The sequence below is a fragment of the Manacus vitellinus genome, unplaced genomic scaffold (assembly GCF_001715985.3).
Source record: "Manacus vitellinus isolate BGI_N305 unplaced genomic scaffold, ASM171598v3 scaffold_3_pilon, whole genome shotgun sequence".
Classification (NCBI taxonomy): domain Eukaryota; kingdom Metazoa; phylum Chordata; class Aves; order Passeriformes; family Pipridae; genus Manacus; species Manacus vitellinus.
This window is the reverse complement of record NW_021940535.1, coordinates 46914141-46935228: the sequence shown is the minus strand read 5'-3', so window position 1 is coordinate 46935228 and position 21088 is coordinate 46914141. Positions and strand designations below refer to the sequence as shown.

Here is a 21088-nt window from a genome sequence, read left to right as displayed (position 1 = left end):
TTTGGATCATTTCAAACATAGGAGAAATCCAGCCTGGAAGACATTTAGCCAAGGACAAAAAAAAAATCCAAGCAAGGCTAAAATTCAGATCCCTTTTCTAAGGGTAACAGAAGCAAATTGCTCCGTATCACCAATCTTCTGTTGCCTTCTCAGCTCAGATACCTCTGAACACTGAAGATACACGAGAAAAAGCAAGAAAAAGTAAGAAATTTGCCAATTTTCTTCAATTGTCCAAGCTGAGGTAAACATAAATTAATAGGACCAAAGGACACCACAGAGCTTCTCGTTTTTAAAGTAAGCATGGAAACAATTTGTATGATTAATATAAAAGAATATTCCCCAAAAAGGAAAAAAAAAGATATAAAAAAAGAGAAATGTAAATAAAAATGCCTTTAGTTTTAACTCTACAAAGCTAAGACTACCAGCGACGCTCAGAAATATTTTCTACCTCTGAAAAGACATCTTTCCTTCCTTTAAAAGCTCTCTCTTTCCAAAAGCTGAGCAGGTACCCAAAATTCTGACGAAGTTGCTCGTGCCACGAAGACAAAAGTGCCTTACCAGGATCATGTGACCGGTGGAGATGTCCATGTTGGACTGGACCGGCTCCTCACACCAGGACGACGTGCTGCTCCGGGCCGAGGGGCTGGGAATGGGCCCATCGCTGAACTGAGAAGAAACGCTGTTTATTCGGGAGGAGTGGAGGGGCTCCGGGCGATCAGATGTTTTCACTGCCATGCGCTGGCGGCATAGCTCCTGGAGAGAGAGAGAGAGAGGAGGAAACAACCTACGGTTAAGAGTAATTACAGGATAGAGTCTACTAAAGACATATGATTTACAATATGTTTCCAGGGCTGGAAGTGTTTTCCCCCTCACTGCAGTAATTTTTGGGAGGCTGTCTGTTCTGTTAGGTACAGCTACAAAGAGACGCTCAATGAAATTACTACGTGATGACTACCCCAACCTTTCATAAGTGCAATTACGGCTGCATGCACATCTCCCTATAGATAACCAAAACCCATATTTTGGAGCTTGACTTCTCTAACACATGGTTTTCTTCCCCCCCCAATATCACCCTGCGTTCTGCAAAGCCACTTTTGAACGGTGCAACCTCCTGAAGGTAATGGGGTTGCACGGGAGTAATTGAGAGCACTGCCTGGCCCTGGATATGCAAACTCAGCAAGCTCAAGGCAACTGAATTGATGTTCTCTCCAGTGTAAATCCTAGTTGATAGATGCCTCATTTCTCTTCATTAAAATAGCAAACTCGCAACACTTCCTCCTTGATGTGGGGCAGGGAGGATGAAGAATGACATTAACGAAGAATAAAAGCAGAAATCTGTCATTGTATTGTTTAAGCAGCTTTGGCGAAGAAAGAAAATTCAAGCTATCACACACACACTAATGCAAGTTATGTTAAAACACCGAAATAGAAAGCACTGGGAATACGTATTTTCAGTTGCTCTCATGCATAGAATTCATGCACAAATACAGAATTCTGGTTAGGTAACAAAAAATCCTGCCGGTGAAACCAAATCCTTACAGCACGAAATTCTGCTTCTAACAGAATAAACAGACCCACGGTTACACCATCGTGTTATAATGCTTTTAGAATCAGCTAGTGTGGTGAAATCACAGGCATTAAAATAAAATTATCATTTTTTAACATATGACTATTGTCCATGAGAGATACTTGGCTGCCTGTGGCACACAGCGAGACCAGGGAGCCTACAGTATGTGGACATATTGCACACACGGTGCGGTTACACATTTGTCTCAGATTACTCATTCTTCACAGACGAGTACTAAGAGCACAGTCTCTTGCCTCAGGCTAACAAAATAACACAGTCTGAAGAATTCATACTGTTGAAATGCCAGGGCTTTTGTTTTCTTATTCATTGATAATATAGTTGCAGCCCAAGTGCCATCAGTAGGGTGATCTGAAAACCATTATTTATCAAGAGCAATAAAATCTTCTTTTCAGACAGGAGTTAGAAATACAACTTAAGACTATGTTTGGGGGCTTTTTTAAATCTTGCTAACTTCAGGACACTGAAGAGAGATCCTAATCCATGCAGCAGCAAGCATTAAAACAAACTCACTGAAACCACCACATTGAGTCTCTTCTTGTCACCACATGACAATGATTAAAGACCCCTTCAAACATTTTTTCCACCAGAGCTTCTGTTTGACTTGCCATTAGAGATGCTTATGTGGAATTTTACTATTTGATGGTGTAAAGTACATTTTATATATATATATATATATATGTGCATGTATAAACTAATATACACTGAGACAAAATATGTATCATATATAAGCAGGATATATTCCACTGTCTACTACAAAAAATACAGTCAATAGAAGCTTGGGAAGCACAGATTACTACTTGTATGTGGTGTCAGTTGTTGGAATAACAATACAGATTGTTCTGAGTGAAACTGCCACCTGACTCCATCACTGCATTTTGTCTATGCCACGTAAGAATTTTTCTAATTTTTACAAAAAGTAGGCTTTTTCCACACTTGACTAGCATGCATTTTGTTGCTTGGTGCCTTCGTTACTTCCTACTAACCTTAACATGAAAAATACTAGGAAAAAAATTAAACTTTAGAAATATATTGAGTCATGTGTATTGATGTTAGGTTGTTTAAACTATCAGTGTTTAAACTATCAGTGTTAAAAGCAAGACTTTTTAGTAAAGGAAAAATGTTATTGTATTTCTTGGTTTTAAATACAGGAACAAAATAAAAAACCTCTCTTTCTCCTTTTCTCTGAAGGATCACATACATCATAAAAAAAGATAGCAATAGTCCACACTGGCTATCACTAACCTCTGAATGACCTTGTAGTAGTGTAGTTTCAAATCCCTGCTTTTAGCAGATTTTGGGAAAAGTATAACAGAGAGGAAACTTTTTAGACAGAAAAATAAATCTACAGAAAACCAAAAAGCTGTTCAGATGTTTAGATATCAGCCATTCTCAGAGTGAATGGTTTACTGGACTAAGGAAAAGTATAATAAGTAAAGGTATAAAAATATGAGGTCCATCACATAACTGCTAGAAGGATGTGTCTTCTGGCTAGCATGCCATGTGGCACTGATACGAATTTATTATATTCTAATAGACATCCTGCCACTTGACTCACCCCAACTCTGTGCTAACAATAGCATTTGTACTGAAACAGGATCTTTGGTTTTAGGTTGATCTGTTCCTGCTGTTCATATCCTGCCTCAAGTCATAATCCTCTGCTTTTACAAGTGGTTACTGTGGAAAGGATTACAGATCTCTGCTAACAAAAAAGAATCAAGATCAAGTGAACTCTAAGAAATTAATATACCATTTTTACACAAATTATAATGACAAAAGAAGCAATATTATAGCAAACTGGTTCTAGAGTAGATTAACCCCTAACTAAAAAGAATTTTTTGGGCATGTTACTAAGAAATGTTGTTTTAAAATTAAGTTTATTGTGTTCGTGGTCCTTGTGGAAGAAGTTGAGAAACATAACAAACATAAAAAGGCTTTTTTAAAAAAAAAGTAACCTGTTCTCAAATATTAACATATTTCTTTCCTGACATATATAGAACCAAAACAATTATTCCCTGAACTGCCGTAACTGTCAAATACCTCAAACAAAGCAACCACGTCACTGCGCTCTGCCATAAAAAATGTTTAATGTAAACAGGAAGGTCAAATCATAGCTGAAGCAAAAACACCACTGAATTTCTTGATCGGTGTCTTAAATCTCCATGACAATGGGTTTTCCCCTGCCCGTAAACAGAAGTTTTTTGTTCAAATTTATTTCCAGATTGGTCTAACAGCCTTTGACAGCTCTTCCTTCCCCCATCCCAGCCAGTCCAGGCCTGTCTGAGGAACCTGCTCCATCCCTACACACACACCAGCAGTCTCAGGACAACTGCAGCTTCTGCTTCTCCAAAGTCACCTCTCCGTTATTCCAACCATTCCAGCTCCTAGTTGGGTTTCTAGCCTGGTGCTGTAGGTTAAGACCACTACATATAAAATCTTTGATGCATTGAGTGTTTTGGGGAGCCATATGGGCTCCTCCAGGACATATGGAGTAGGGATGTCCAGCTCAAAGCGGAGAAATGTCTAAATGTGGGATTTGAGTTTGCTTCATTCTTGAGATGGTCCTCAGTGTTCCCTTCCTATGAGAGGCACTGCGAGTAGTGAGGTCTCGGCATGTGAGATATATTACACTGGGTGCTCTCAGGGACACATCATCTCTGGGCACTTACTGAGTGGTATCTCTTCACAAATGCACAAAGCCCTAGATGGCTCAGACCCTCATTAGTACAATATCTGTTATCTGTACACTTCTCTGCCCTGCTCTCCAAAATCTTGACTCCCATAAGCATTTTGCAAATCAGCCATTTACCAAACCACAACTAGAATTCAAGCTTGACTAAAATGTCAAAGCTTCAAACTGTGAGAATGACACGAGCTGTATTTCTGTATCATCTCAGCACTCACACCATTAAAAATATTTTCTAAGAATGAATTCAATTTACTGCTGCACTTCTATATTTAGCAAAGTGGCTGAGGCTATTTCTGCTGTACTGTGACTCAGTAATGTCTAGCCATTGTTTGTGTATAGTTTGAGTGCCGTTCTTCATTTAAAAACATCATTTACACCTAAAAAAGCAACCGTAATGCACACAGTGAAAGATGAAGAAATGATCCTCCTGACCCTTCGGGCTATGATCTAATGGATGGGTTGGACATAAACATTTATTTAAAAGGTAATTTGAAGTTTATGACATTATTTCCCGTCACATGAGAATTGCTATCATACTGAGGCACTTACTCTGTTTTTTATTTCCCAACATTTATTATCAAACTTATGTGGTGGTCACATGCAGTATAAAATGGAAAAGTAATATCGCTGTGTGACAAAAACTGCCATAACCAAGATAAATATTCTGTAAATAATGCTGAGTTAAATGAGTTCAAAGTACAGCACAATGATCATCTGCAGTGAGCTTTTTATTTGAGACATAATTGATAATCTGAAACAAACCATAAACAATGTACTTAGAAAAACTCTGGACCTCTTCCAATGAGGTTCTAAAATGTTCCCAATAGTTGGTTGTCCACACAGAGACACGGAGAAGCACAAAACACAATTGTTTCCTCAGGTACAACAAATAGATTTTCAAATCCATGTGTTCCACTTGTGAATGAACGACACTGCAGCAGAAATGTACTTTATCCACACTTAAAGAAGGGCATTAACAGGCTTGTTGTGCCTCCTGGACCAGAATACACATGGACTGGGAGCCAGTCTTACCGCTGTTCTGTTAGATGGGCCTGTGAACCTGAAGAGGTAAGAAACTCTCCTCTCAACCATGGAGGCATTAAGTCTGTCCAGAAATTAAGCCCACAGACACTTGTCCAGGTCTGGTTTAGAGATGAGACCTGCTTACCACCAGAAGTGTTAGGCCACCTCTCCTGGATGTGTGGCAGAAGCTGCACTTCCTGCCACTTGGCTTTGTGATGCACAGCAGCCATCGGTGTCACAGAAGCTCGAGACAGTAAACTACAATTTAGAGAAATTTTTATCATTCATCAAGTTCAGCTAACACAGCGAGTGTCTGGAAAATCCTTTAAGGCCACACAGTTTACTAAAACGTTTGGTTTTAGAGAGAAATCTATGTATATGCCTTGGTAAGGACAAAGAGCATAGGCAATCACAGAATTAAAAGCAGAGAGAACTAAGGCTTGAACAATAATATTGAATCTTTTGTTTTGCTTTATTTGCAAAAATGGAGTTTGAAAATCTCAAGATGACACAGTACAGGCAGGAGACTTTACTGGAGCATCCTAGTTAAGAGATGGACAGCATTTACCTCAGCTCTCCAGTCATTAAAGATGAGCCACTCCACCTCAAAGCTGCCTCCAGAGAGCACGTTGCTCTTTATTAAAATACATCTACTTAATGCAAATGCTCTATGCAATATCTTCAGGTAGTCCAAGTTCAGCCACTGACCATGGCACATGAATCATTCTCATCTAGCTGGTACCAGGCGCTTGATAAATGAAGTTGTTCAGTTCAAAGCAAACAAAAATAGCTTCATATCTAAACCACTGCTCCTCTTCCCCAGTCACTGTCACCTCAGATCTGCCTAACAGGAGCCCAGAATCTGCGGGAAATTCCAACTTTCCAGTTTATTTAGAAAAAGAAATATAATTTCATTACTCATATGAATGAAAATAATCTATTTTGTAACTGATTTCCAAATTTACACGAGTCCAAAACTTAAGCCGGGAAACAGGACTAACATTTCCATGCTTTAAAAAATCTTTTCTTAACAACTTAAAATCAGGAAATCACCTGAGTCAGTGCAGAAATAAGTGCAGCACAATTATTTTCAGAATTAACAATATGTAAGAGAGAATAAACCGTTCCATGGATAATTATTAAGAAAATGCAGACACACTAGACAAAGGAATTATTGTTTATTAAAAGTGATAGTTGAGTGTACACCAAGCCCTTCCAACCTGACCTGCCTAATATCCTATCAATCAGAAACAAATCTGCTTAAGTAGACATGATCACAAGAACACTGTTCATTTTCTATGTGAAACAAGTTTATTTTGTAGAAATTTTAAATTAAAAATGCTGACCATTCTAAATGATTCAAGGCTATACCTTTTAACAAAATATATAATGAAAACTAAAAATATGTGTAACCTATATGCTATGTATGGAAGAATAAGACCTTCAAAATGCCTTTTTTTTTCCTCTGCTTTAATACATTTAATTAAACAATAGTCTCACTTTCCTTTTCAGGAGGCATTATTCACAGGATGAGATGAGGTCTGCACGTACTGCCTGGATTTCACTGTTCTGCGATGGATGCAGTCATAACACAGTGAGATTTAAAAAATGGAAAAAATAAGGTAAGGTTTTTTTTAAACAAATGAATCTAGGACTATAAACATCATTATTCTCTAACTAAATTTGTTTAGTGTTACTACAGGGTGAAGCTAAAGTCATTTGGCTGCCTTTGTTTTGCTTTTGCATACTTAATACACTTGCAGGTGTTATAAATCTAACTTTAACTTATTTACTATATTTGTAGCTTTGGGGATAATTACAGCTTTATTACCATTTATTTTTGAGTTATTGAAACATACTTTCAAGCTTTAGTTTCATTTTAGCATACTTTTTGTCCAGGAATAAAAGAGCTGTTTTACATACGAGGAATATTTGTACATATATTTTTCGTCCTTGTCAGAAAAGGTAACTACTGAGATCAGTGTACCTTCAGAAAAGGGATAAAGGGAGATATTGGAAAAATGTTTGAGAGTAATATTTTGAGAACCATGGCATCAAACGTATCATTACACATCTATACTCTGTACAATTCATATTTATCTGGACTTTTATGTGAGAGATCTTGTGAGGAAAAAACAACAAAGAAAAAAGAAAAAAGTAGAATATATTTATTTGATTGTCAATACAGCCTTTGTCTGTCCAGCTCAGTTCATTACCTGCCCTCTTGTACATCACCACACTCTGTATATCTGAATAGAACTCTAACTCTTGGTGTGTGGAGGGGTTGCTTTGTTTGGTTTTAAATGATCTAAAAAGCAGGGCTGCTGTTTCTTTTCGAGAGCATTGCAGCCAAATATGGGATTGAGGTTCATTCTTCTATCAAACCCCAATTTTGATTATGGTCTGGGAAATTAAAAATTTCAATTATTTTAGCATTGTGTGTGTTTCCTGGTGATGACTCATGTAATTATGATTCCCCTTTCTTCAAGTACACAAAGAAAGCAGAGGCCATGCAGAAGGGGAAAGGCAAAGAAAACATGGCTAACTTCATATGGAAAAGGACTTTTATTTTATTTGTATTTATTTGTTTTATTCCCTCTCTTTAAATTCAAGCATTTGCACAGTCTTATCCTAACAAATCAAACAAACAAAAAGCCATCAAGGTCTTGTACACACCTCCAGACTTCTAGTAGACATGAAAATTTCTTGTTTGCACAGAACTGCAGATGCTGTCTATGCAATACAGTTTAATAAAATATTTTTACTTCCATTCTTTCAGTAACCTCTCATCAACGAGGTAGACATCTAAATAGTCCAGAAGCTCCTGAAGGAGGGAGACATCTTTTAGATGGCTCATGTCACCAAGGAAGACATGACAGCATAGGTCTAATGATATTTGCCTGAAATAAAGGTAGTGTGCTTGCACTGCAATCCATGACAGGAAAGAAAAGTAACCATGTTTAGGCTACTCAGCTGGTGAATGTTTTCCCCCACAAAAATACAAAAGACCACTCTAACTGGAACTGTGTAACTGAGTACAACAGTTTAGAGCCTTGATTTCTACAAGAGGAGTTTTGTGAAACAGATGCAGGACTTAACACGATACACTGGACTTCACAGACAGAGGATATACAAGGAAAGGTCACGTTTCTTTAAACTGATTTGAAAGAGTATTTTCCCTGCATGATGACATCATGGTGGTTTCTCTGAGGATTTAAAGAGACTACCTGGATGCCTCCAAGGAAACTAGGGACTATTTCTAATAGGAAATATCTGCAAACTGTGGACCTGAAGTCACCTGAGATCTACTGGTGTAAAAAGGCAGGCAGTTTTTTTCTCAGGGTGTTCCTGATAGTGTCTGAGCATTACTGGCCTTGCAGTTCAGACAACTGTAATTCTGGAAGCAGTGGTACTTGATATCAACCCACCTGCCACACACACACACATACACAAATTAAAAAAAATATTTTTTTAAAAAATATATATATACATACACATATATAAATGTAGTTTCAACCAATGCTGGTTTCTAAATTGTATTTCCTGCATTTCAGCTGTGGCTGCATGCCAGGCTTTACAAGTATATGATAAGTATAAAGCTGGGAGAGGAAAGATTTCTTAAGGAGTAACTAGACAGAGCAAAAACAACATGTAAAACAAATTTCACCTTTTCTATATTTTGTTCATCTTAACTAACTCAAATACATGCTCATGAGGGCACAGTTTCTTCTTAATATGAATTTGCACAGAAAATTCACCACTACCACAGCGAGAGCCATGCAGCACACTATGAGTTACAAATAAACCATAGTAACAATTGAATTAACCTGAAAGGCCATGCAGAACCATGTGCAAATCCATCATGCATTTTGACTTTGTCTAACCCACCCAAAGCCAGACCAGCTTCCAGCAGATGCCAGTGCTCTTAAAGATAACTGCCACAAATGTTTCCTTTTTCGCTCCCAGCGTTTATAGTTGCCTGGGGCCCAAAGCAGGCAAAAACTGCAGTCCCAAGACAGCTGTAGTTTCTCAGGAAAGCTATACATTAAGGCTGTGTAGTCCACTATTTTATTGCCCTGCAGGACTGAAAATGGGAGATCATTTCTGCTAGGAATAAGAATTCCCAGCAGCCAGCAGGACTCAGCATGCACTTCCAGTCTGGAAAGAAACAAAATAGCCTCTAGTTTATGTCTAAAAATGTTATTTTACCCCACATCCAAAAGATTAGTATTGTTGTCCTTAAGTCTGTGTAACTGCATTCATGGTAATAAAGTTACTACAAGCAGTCAGAGAAATACAAAAAGAAGTCCTAAAAACTTCTAAAACCCTCAATATTTTATTTTTTCATGGAAGGTGGCTATACACCAGAGGTGATGCAGGAATGAAGAAGTATTTATCAACAATAGCCATTGGCAACAAACTTTTTTTCATAACATCATCTATCATGACAGTCCAAAATGCCAGTCATTACCCCCTCCTGATTTGAAAACTAAAGTTACTGCTTTTCTCCCATTCCCCATTGAAAATAAAAAGGAAATCATTCTTCAGGAATCAATCTTCTAGGAAGAACAAATGCAAACTTAGTGAACAAGGAAACAGTGTTAAAAAAGGATCAATAAAGCACAAAGTTGCTAGTAAGTCAGAGTAGCTTATTAGGAGCCAAACCTTTGGTCATAAAGAGAAACTCTACTACATGGGACAAAATAGTGTTTTGACATGAGTTTCCTGATGTCTCTTAATACAGACATTCTTTCTATCACACACCACAAAAGTCTTCAAGCATTAAAAAATGATGGTCAGTATTTCTGCACTTTCACTTCATTAGTGTCACAGGAGATACTGGAAAAACTAACAGGGATTTAACACTCAGTACTGATGGTCAGAGATAAAGAGAGACCTCATATTTTGGAAAAAACAGCAACAACAAGAAAACCACACAATTTCTCTTGGCTCTCCCCTGTCTCTCCATGCTCTCAGCTGGATCAGGGATGTGCCCTGGCACTGCCTGCCCAGAGCAGAGCTGCAGCCCTTCCCCCCATCCCTGACCTGCCCCATGGCACTGCTTCCAATAAACACCTTGCAGCAGCAGTAAGGAGTTAATGTGTGTGCTTGAATTCAAAGAAAAGAACTTCCCTGGCCATTACTGAGGCTCCTGACTTTCGCTTTGCCAGCTCATCCAAGCAGAGGGGTCATTACTCCACCTTGGACCTCTGCACCAGGCACCAGTTTGTCTGCAAGAAGTACCATGGGAACAGCACAGGAGAATATACAGGTAGGCACATTCCTAAAATGGTCATATCTTATACTTGGATTATTTTAAGACCTGGGCCATGAAGTTACAGATATCTTCTAAAACATCATTAACTATTTTATCCCGTAGAATACTTTTTCTCATGTGCTCCTTTGATTTTTAAGATTCCTCCTACAACTTGTGCATCAACAACATTCTGCAGAAAGTGTTTCATGTTGCAGTTGTATTCTGCTGACAGCTTCTCTTTTATTTTATGTATTTAATATAACTGAAAGTCTTTGCCCTGGTGCTTGGCAGAACACAGAATAAGAGTTTCACTCTTTTTTTCAGTTTCTCATTTTATATAATTTTTTTTCTTTCCTATACTGCCTCTTGTTACTGTTTTAGAAGAAATAATCTCTTTTCAATCTCTCTTCATATGAGTTTTCCATGCCCTTAATCATTCTTGTCACCTTTTCCTTGCTCCCTCCATTTCTGCAATGTTCCTTCGGTGATGGAGTGACCAACACTCACAGAAGCCCCAAGCATTGATTTATACTTAATTAACTTCTAAAGCCCTCAAAGAAGCAAACAGAAGTCTCAGTTAACAATGCTTGCAGAGCCATTGGGTTGAGCCAGGCCTTCAGAAAGAAGCTGAAATTTGGAACAGCTTGCTAGGCAACCCTTCTGTATGTTTTAACTTCACACCCAAGAACTTTCCAGTGAGGTTAATTAGGAATTGCAGCTCTTTATTTCATTCTTGTGGGTGACAGTATGTGGAATTTACATGCTCATGTTCCCACGTTACTACACATATTGTTACCACAGAGTTCAGAGGGAGATGTCATATGACATAATTTCACTATATAACATAAATTTACACATGTACATTGGTTTTGCTCCCAAAACTACACTCAGCTCCATCACCTTTCTCCTCCTATCTGATGTAGGTAGCCACACACTGGCACTTTTTGCTGTGATCCTCTGCAGTGAAACCTCTTCCAGCAAATCACACCGTTTCACTCCACTCGAGGCATTTTTCTTTCCCCGGAAGCCAGAATGAACTCTAGTTGAGAAGCTGAAGAATGATAAAATCCAAGTTTCTTTTCCCCATGCTGTCAGAAAGGCATCAATATACTGAATCATACCTTTTCATCTTTCCCTCGTTCTTATATTAATAGTGGGAAAGATCAGTATGTCTCCAAAGGGTGAATATTCTACCTAATACACTTCTGAAGAATGGGGAGATGTTCAGAACAGCAGTACTAGAAAACTGGTAGCTTTGGTAGTTGGGGTCTACTGCAGCCCACTTCAAATCATATATGTCTGCTGTTGTCAGACAGCACAACCAAGGACAAGCCTTCTGCCCTGTATGAAGTGCATGTATCTCCAAGTCAGGATGTATCTCCTCAGGAGAGGAAAGGGAGTGATTTTAATCAACCAAGGTAAGCATGTAATCCCAACACCAAAACTGAGTTTTATCATCAGAATATTGAGCTGTTCTCACTTTGGAGTGCAAGATCAACCATTTCTGAGATCTCTTGAGATGCTGCCAGAACATAGTTCTGCAAAACAGCAGCAATCCTGTGTGGAAGGAAAAAGCTGGAATCATCAAGAAGCCTGCAACTATGCTGGCTAGACAGGAAAACAGAAAAACAAAAGCTGCGCCAAAAGTGAATATGAAATATTAAAAATTAAAAAAACTATTTCTCTGATCAAAATCTGTGCTTGTTCAGAATGCAGTCATGCCAAGCAACCATCAATAAAACATCACTCATTTGTATTTAGCAAAAAGTCCAGAATATGGTCAGCGAAGCTTAGAGAAAACCTCATGCATTTTCTCCTCTGGATAAGCCACCTGTGCTAAATTTGACTTTCTTCTATTCATAAGCTATTCTCTCTCACCCTCCTCCAAATTAATTTTGCTTCTTTGAAGGATTTAACTTCTAGGATTATTCTTTTACAGCCTCCCTTCTTCAGTCTTTATTTGGTTGTTTGGTAAGAAAACAAGTGATGAAAACCATATCTGCATTCTGAAAGATGAGAATTTGAACTAGAATGTGAAGATCTGCAGGAATGCCCCAGCTGACTTACACTGCAGTGACAGATACTGATGCTATGAGAACTTAGAACCTGTTACAGCAAAAACCACAGCACAAAGAAGTTGGGTGAGTTGTCTCAGTCCTTTACTATGGTCGTTGCTTGTGTGCATTAAATCACTCAGATTTTCTTTTACAGTTCTTTAAATTGCTAGAAAGCATTTAGATCTTTGTTGTGCACACAAACACACAAGAAGGAAAATGTGTCAGATAGGAGGTCCCCATCCATGGAGTTGGAGCTTTTTCTGTGTTGAGAGAAATGAAATGGGGCCTCTTGTCCTGCCAACACAAATCACATTGTCAGTGTCCAACTCGTCGTAGCTCAGCACACAGGCCATCCATGGGTCCCCCCTGTCCTCAGGTGTCACACATGCTCCTGAGGCTGTTCGAGATGGCACCTCTCACTTGTGCCCTTAGGAACATTGGAGTAGTTGAGCAGCATGAACCCAGGAGAGCTCCGGTCTGCTCTACCCAAACTTGTCTTATAGTTTGTATCACAATAAAACAAGCAAAAACATCACAGTCCTCTCAAAATATTCCACTTGGCAACATCCCTACAAGAGTCCCTGCAGGGCTAGAGGCAGAGGAAGGCTGAGGATTTGAAACCTACTTTTGTTCATCTGTCCCACAAAACAGCCAAGCTGTATGGGCTTTCCAGGGTAAAACCTCAGGTGGCTGTGCTCACCCTAAGGTGAAGCACAGACACACAGTGCAGGAAGGACAAAGACCTTCGAAGGTAAGATCCTGCTTGTCTGGGCAGGACACAGACCTGCTCCACCAGCACATTGCCAAACACAGCACATCTTCCCTGCACACATGGAGAAGGAGAAAGTAAGCAACACAGCACTCCCCATTCCTCTCTCCTTTGGCTGCCCATCATGTGAGACTGGTGTGCAGGAAGAACAGATGTATACAGAAGAAAGCAGTAGGAAGAATGCTTTTATGTACCTTACAGACTTCAGAGAATAAACTGCAACCTGCTCTGCTCACAGGCAACATGGTCCTACAAGAACTGACATACATCATCTACCAGAGTTCTTTACGTACACAAAATTAACTTCTCTCTTCCAGAGACTCTGGTATAAGATTCATCCTACAAATAAAAAAAAAGCAACTTCCCAGCTAAAAACTTTAAAAAATGTATTTTTTTTCCTTCTAGTGCAGCACTCTGGAAGAATATGAAAGGCTCAGCAAGCCAGATCGCAGTGTTAGCTGCTGAGCATTCAGAGAATATACAATAGAAGAATGTGTCAAATCTGAAACATGATAACAGAGCTGCTGCAAAAGAAAAAGGAAAATCCTAAAACAGAAAAAAGGGTAGAAGTGTGTAGGAAAGACAGGCCTGATTATCCTCTATATTACATCAGAAAAAAAATGCCACTGAAGACAGTATAGTTATTCCAGAAAGAAATCGGGACACTTGAGATGATGTACAGCCTGGGACTGCAAATCAAATACTCTCCAGCCCATTAGGCAAGGCTGTGGTTATCTTTGGCTTCTTTATAACGTACAGGCACTGGGACATAATCAATTTACCAGGGGGAGACAATCCATTGTACTTATCCAGAACCAGCCCACGCGCAGCTGGCAAACAGCCTGTGGCACCGCAGGGATGGGTGGAAGGGGCTCTGAAGTAGGAACAGGATGCTCGGGAGAGGGATGCAGGACAGGCAGTTAGGGCAGATAAAGCAACAGCAATTTTCACCCTCTAAAATCAGATGACTACAGTCAAATTATTAATAAAACTGCATGTTGAATGAATTGATGTCTTTTTGTTTGCTTGTGCTAACTGTGCTAAGGAACTGTTTGAGAAAAGGTTGGGTGGCTTGACCGGAGATGGTGCCAGGGCCACCCAAACTATTTACTGGTTTAATTTAACAGGCAAGACGCAGCCTGCAAGTCCACAGCACCTCCAGCACATTTTATAAGAAATGCCTGTTCGGGTAAGGACTCTGGATTTCCCAGTAATTAAAAATGAGTCACTAACTTAATTTCCCCTCCTACTATTTTTACTTAGCATTTTCTTACAACTTAAATACACAAAAATCATTCTGCAAGATGGTTGGAGCCCATTTGTCCTTGTTTCATAAACACTAAGCTCAAACTCCATATTCTTTAGATAGGGAAAACAAACAAAGGTGGCTAATAGAGGGTCAACATCACCTTCTCCTCGCCACTTTGCACCAGTGCCATGCAGATAAATAGACTTGAAAAGGATGGTTTTTGTATGAAAATGCAAACCCCTATGGCACCTTCTCATCCAAGTACTCCAGAAGTTGCATGTATACCCATTTTCCTTCCACAACCATGAAAGACCTCTCTATCCACCTGCCCATTCTAGTGTTTTACTCCTAAGTGTTTCTGCACTGCCACTGCTGCAGCAGCCCAGGATCTTGCCTGTGATGGTAAAGCCTTCTCCGGTAAGGGCTAATCCAGTTCTCCAACACTGAGTAATTTACAAAAGCTATTCACACAAATAAGGAGAGCTGTCCCTAACAAGGCAAATAAACCCCTCTCACAGAGCCCACATGGTTCCCCCAGGACTGCCTTGCTGTCAGGGTGTGTGTGTGGAGCAGGAGGCAGAGCCTCGCTCCTCACAGACAGACACCACAAGCTCAAATACAGACTTCCCTAAGTGCCCTCTGAAAGCTGTGCTATTGAGCTTCAGCACTTAAGATGGGCATTTCTCATTAATTTTGAAGCTGATTTTCAATGCTAGGGGCATGTTAGCAAATATACACTTATTTGTTTATTAATATCCAGATTTATTGAACAGGCAAGTTTCATAAATTTCTACTGATTTATAAATTTGTACAGTATTTTGGAATGTTGTTTTGAATATCACTACCATTTAACTCAATTTTATGGCTACCACAGGAAGCAAAGTTAGGGAATTACGGAGTCCACTGCACCACAGGAACTGTGGATTGTTCTGAGCACCAATCAGATAAAAAAACAGACTAAAAGTTAAATTCAGATTTCTACACATCCTGTTTTGCCTCATTCTGCTTTGGCCATCCACTGACTGACTTCCGTGAAGTGTTTAAACATAAGGTGTCTTCTTCTAATCACCTTGAAACACCGCCCACTGCTTTTCCTTTCCCAGTATTGCTACTACTACCGAGTAGTCACACATTTTGTACATTGTGAAAACTATCTCACCTTAAAGTACAGTGGTTTATGTAACAACATTACATACAACGTTTTTGCAGGTTCTTGAGAATTTATTTTAAAACAAAATGCTAACCAAAGATAGAGAAAATTGTTCACACACAGCAAGCAGACTTAAGGGGACAAGAACAATTCTTCTAATCCACATACCTCTCTGAATATGCTTTATCACAATTAGAGGTTGTCCTGTTGCTTTACATAGTCGTGAGATGACCTTTTATTTTTCTCTTTAAATAAGGACACAGGAAAGGTTTAAAAATGTGTTATGCCCTTTGTTTTCCCAGAAGAAAACAGAAGCAAGCCCTTCACAGCATTCAACCTTAAGGCAAAATTTTCATCTTTCCAAAATCCTTGCTAAATGTATTCCTTCTGAAATGTTTACTAAATACTCACGTACTGAATACACCTCATCCTCAGTCACATCTTTTGTGCTTAAGTGTAGGAGGGTCTTTGAAAACTAAGTTTTATAAAGATAGGAGGTAATACTTTATGGCACTGATTATCCCCAGTTTACCAGCTTTCCTTGGTCCCAATGCTGATGTTAATTGGAATATTACAGAGACCTTGATAAATAAGTACAGCAAAAATTTTCCTTTTTTTTTTGTCTTCCCTATTCCACTTAGTCCACAAAATTTCATTTTTTAAGGAGTTGATATACAGTATTACTATAACATTAAGGTCTAATATTATAATAACAAGTTTACTTATGAAATTCAGTCCAGAGTGTAAAATACTAAGCCATATTAGAGGTAATGAATTATCTGTATTTAAACACACAAACCATGCATGATGGCTAAGTAGGGGGTTTGTTTCCAGTGGATTCTTTCAGTTGGAGCCTTTTAAAATATTTTCAGCAAAATATTTATTGTAATTGTCATAAATACTGTGTTCTTAACATCTCTAATAAAAAATACCAGCAGGATTAAATCTGTAAAAGCACAGAGAAGTTCTCAGGGGCTTTGAATCCAGCAGGATCATGTAATTAATAAGATTGTATTTGACAAAGGAATATATAATTTATATATAATACAATACACGCAATAATGTAGAATTTAACATATAATTTACAATTATATGCCTGCCAAATCAAGTTATTAGGACAAGTATTTAAAACAGCTGATGATGTAATCCATCTGCACTGACAGTGCATGGCTCACGTAACCTTGAATACTTCAGGTAGTTTAAGAAGGAACTTTATTGTAAACTGTTTGGTCTTTTCCTCCTCTCTTTTTAAAGGAAGTTCTTTTGGCTGAGATGGAGGAAAATTAAAAAGAACATTAAATATTAACATAAAATATTAAAAGGCAAGCTTGCTGAAGCCAGCTTCAGAGCATTTCAACTTTTGCCTTTAAATTCCATGCTGAGTATTATCAGTGATGCAGAAGAGCATACTCACAGGAAAGTTCTGCAGTGCAAAGTATAAAATATGCTGATGATTTAACATCTCGCACACCCCAGTGTTCCCCACATAGGGGTCAAAAGCCAGGGTTCAGCTGGACTCACAAATACATCACCCTGAATCAAACAGAGCATCCCTAAATAGTAGCAGTCACTAGCACACACTCATTACATTAATAAATTGCTCGCTAATGGGAGCAGTGACAAGTAAGATGAGCACTTAGCGGCCTGTTTGCCGCCCGCTCCCGATGCCTGAATGCCCGTTTTTCTCTGGGTTATGTTCTAAAGTCTTCAAAGTGCATGAAGAAAATCTGCTCAGTGTTGTGAAATAAATCAAAGAGTGTCTGCTGAAAATTCCTAAAACGCTTCTGCCCTAATCTCCTGGACCAGAGAGCAGGCTTGCAGAATGCTAAACTTGCTTTTCAAAGAAGATCAAAGCAACACCAGCAACAATTAAAAACAGGGGTGCAGGTGGGCGCATGCGCAGGGGCTCTGCAGAGGCTCTAAGAACCTCTTTTTAGTCATCCCTGAATGCTAGTGCTGACTTATCTAATCATTACACGTGTGGTTTGAAAGGACAGGAGACGTGTTTATAAAGCACACAAAAATTGTCCGCCTTTATGTATAAAATGCGTTTTATGCACATGCAACATTTTACGAGATACACTATTTCCATTAATTTTGAAAAGCTCCTCAGCTTCTGCCTAATTAAACTAGCCTGTAATTTTGTTGTTTAGTGATTCAAAGATAAATGAAGTTGCAATTATGTATCTGTCCTTCCTCCTGTTAGTCTTTCAACAGGGTTTCCCAGACCCTACCTTAACACTTCGAGGCCCAGCTGCTTGCCTTACCCAGCACCTGAAGAACGAGGTATCAAGAGGTATTGAGCTTTTTGACAGCTTATCAAAGGCACTGCAGTGATTTTATTTGGCTGCTTCAACTTTTACACAGTACTGGCTGCCTTGCCTAAGACAGGTTGTTCCTACTTGCATTTACACAAGAAATACTTGTATTAGTGGCTAAGTGTAAGGACTGCTCGTGCTAGCAGTTGAGTACCTGAGGGAGGGTGAGGTTGCATGACAGGTGCTATGACTCCAGTATGGGGGGAGACTTAGCAGCCAACCTGCTGTTTCCCTGGAAATATGGTTTGTCTGTTTTCCCCTTCTCAAGCTGGCATTTCACTGCACAAACCAGAAAGGAAAAAGAAAACAATCCCAAGCAACCATCTATGGGAAAAAACTCTTCAAAGTTCACAGGGTGAGTAAGGAAGGAGTAAAACCCTGAATGAACTCTCCTGGCTGAATTGGGTTAGGATGAAAAATGCTTCTGCTAAATGCTGAAAATTTAGGTCAGTCTTGTTTATGTGAAGATATAAACCACTGACATTTTGAGAAGCATGTGAATCGAAGTGATATTTCAGTGTTCTCTCTGAATCACATTGGGCCACCAGACCCTTCTATACCAAACAATTTCTCCCCCTTCAAATTAAAAAAAATAAATCTGAATTGTCACGTCAGCTATAGGCAGCAACACATTGGAGTACCGTGCTTCTAAGCCTAGTGGCAGCAGCCCCTGAAATATTTCCTATTTCTAAAATACACCAAATTAACCAAGTAGCTACTTGGGAAACAGAACAGAACCAAGTAGGTACAGTTTTGAAAGCTATCTGCTTTTTTCCGCCCTCATATTAATACGGGTTACATTACTCCCCTATGAGCATCAGAGAAGATGAGGAAAAAGACAGTGGATGCTTTTCTGAGATCTAATTGATGTTATCCAAAACATGCATCACACCAGATATCCATTACATTTAACACAGCTCAACATAAGGCGATTCTGACAAGGCAAATAGGGCTCAATCCTATTTCTCTTCAAATCCATGTGAATAGTTTATTATATACAGATCCAGGCTCAGTGATTCATTTTGATAAAATGTTACTTAGCAGCATCAAAACTGGCTATACCAGGGCTTCCTACTGCTGCCATTGAAACATATGGCAAAATTCCCATTTACTTCCATGGGAGGAGAGCAAAGCCCTTAGAAACCTTTGTATTTAAGGAAAAACATTTTTCCTCCCACCCATGACTACAGTTCCCCTGAAAAACCAATGGAAATTTAAGAAGTCAGGTGGTTAGGACCGGGCCCAGAGGTCAGGAACAAAGAATATTAATACAGTCTTGCTATTGAAAAACTGAGCAGCATCCTCAAAGCATTGTTGTTGTTTTCAAACAGAAAACGTCACTCTCAGATCTAAATATAAAGATTTAAAAATACATATAAATCTGTGAAAAAAAAATGAACCACATATTTCATTTAGTGTCTGGATTACAGATTCTTATTAAACAAACCACAGCTCATTATAAAATCAATATCAACCACTACACTCCCAGGAGAAATGGCAAAAAAGGTCACTCCAAGAAATTCAAACAATTTTCCTGCTGGAAGGGCACGATTTTAATTACAGATACTATTAATTAGAGCTGTCAGTAGGAAGATTGTCCTGTTAATTATCACAAATTCAGTTTCAAGTGTGGTTTTGGAACCTGGAGGGCTTTTTAAAAAAAATTAAGAATTCTTGTATTCACATTTGACAGAAGAAAAAGACTACCTATTGCTTCTGCGCTTTAAATAAGCCAACAGCAAGTTCCCTATTAAAACCAAACAAAAATATTTATGGCTACAGTCTCATTGGCCAACAAAACTGATAAACTGCTGTTTTGTTCACACTTTATCCCAGAGAACACTCCATTTTTTTCTGCTGGAAATGCTCTTGCTCTATCTTTTTTGAAGGCATTAAATTCAAAGACATAAAGTAATTTAATGTATTTTTTTTAAAGTAAATATTTCATTTAAACTGAAAACCAAAACCATTGCTGAAGATACTAATTGTTAGAAGAACATTCATATTTGTTATTCTGTACTAAATTCATCCTAAACCCTGCCTGTGGAGATATACTTAATACATTATATCTTTAACAGATAGACCCAAACTTTTTGAGGAAATATGAGTTTGTTCCCATATGACTCTCAGCTGCCAATTTGAATCTACCTCAACCTCCGGGTACAGAAAGGCCAGAATGCCTGATCCTAAGCAGAACAAGAAAGTAAAATAAAACTTGACAGAAAAGTGCCATTAGCGAGGCCCTATGGGTGCACAGAAGACACGAACACTACAGGAACAATGTTTACACATTCTCAGATTCTTTTTCCTGGTCACACTCCAAATATTTTCGGATAGCAGACCAGGACTGTGGGGTATATGACCATAACATACACATCACTACACCAATAGCAAATCAAGAAATAAGGGCCAAAACAAACTTCAGGAAGATACAGAGTGTCTCTCCACCCAATACTTTTGAAACTGAAAGAGAAAGCTTGAAATCTCTGATTTATTTCAGGAAAGCTGAGTGCAGTCCTCCAGTATTACTGGGTACACATCTGCTATCATTGTTCTCCCAGAACCAGTCCTGGTTTACCTCCCCATCTATCAGCATTAGATTTCATTTTATCTGAATAATGGCAGAAGGTGGTAACAGATCGGGTCAAAGGCTCTTCTCATATCAGACCCTGAAGAAGTCGATTACTCAAAAAGAGAGACATCTTCAGATAACCGTGCAATCCATTCCTCATAAATGTTAAAGATTTTTCGTTATTAATAGTGGCAGGGGTGACAGATTATGGATGTTAATGTTATTTTTCTGAGAATTTCAATGGCAAGGGCTTCTTTTTTCTCCTTTTTTCTTTTTTTTTTTTTTTTCCTTTTAATGTTTCTAATTAGGCACGAATTTACAGCAACTATCAGAATAGCCAAGATTAATACCCAGCAGTAAAAAGCTACTACAGCGGATCCGCGGGACTATGAATGGAGCGGCGGGCGGGGGACAGGGGG

General features: G+C 38.8%; 1 protein-coding gene across 1 annotated transcript in view; it reads right to left on the bottom strand.

Moving 5' to 3' along the window:
* The window catches only part of PTPRN2 (protein tyrosine phosphatase receptor type N2), a 642799-nt gene that overhangs the window by 85961 nt on the left and 535750 nt on the right, over window positions 1-21088 (bottom strand). Inside the window, exon 14 of the mRNA XM_029961907.1 lies at window positions 559-753. Within this exon, the coding sequence (XP_029817767.1) occupies window positions 559-753 (195 nt within the window). The remainder of the gene's footprint in view (window positions 1-558; window positions 754-21088) is intronic.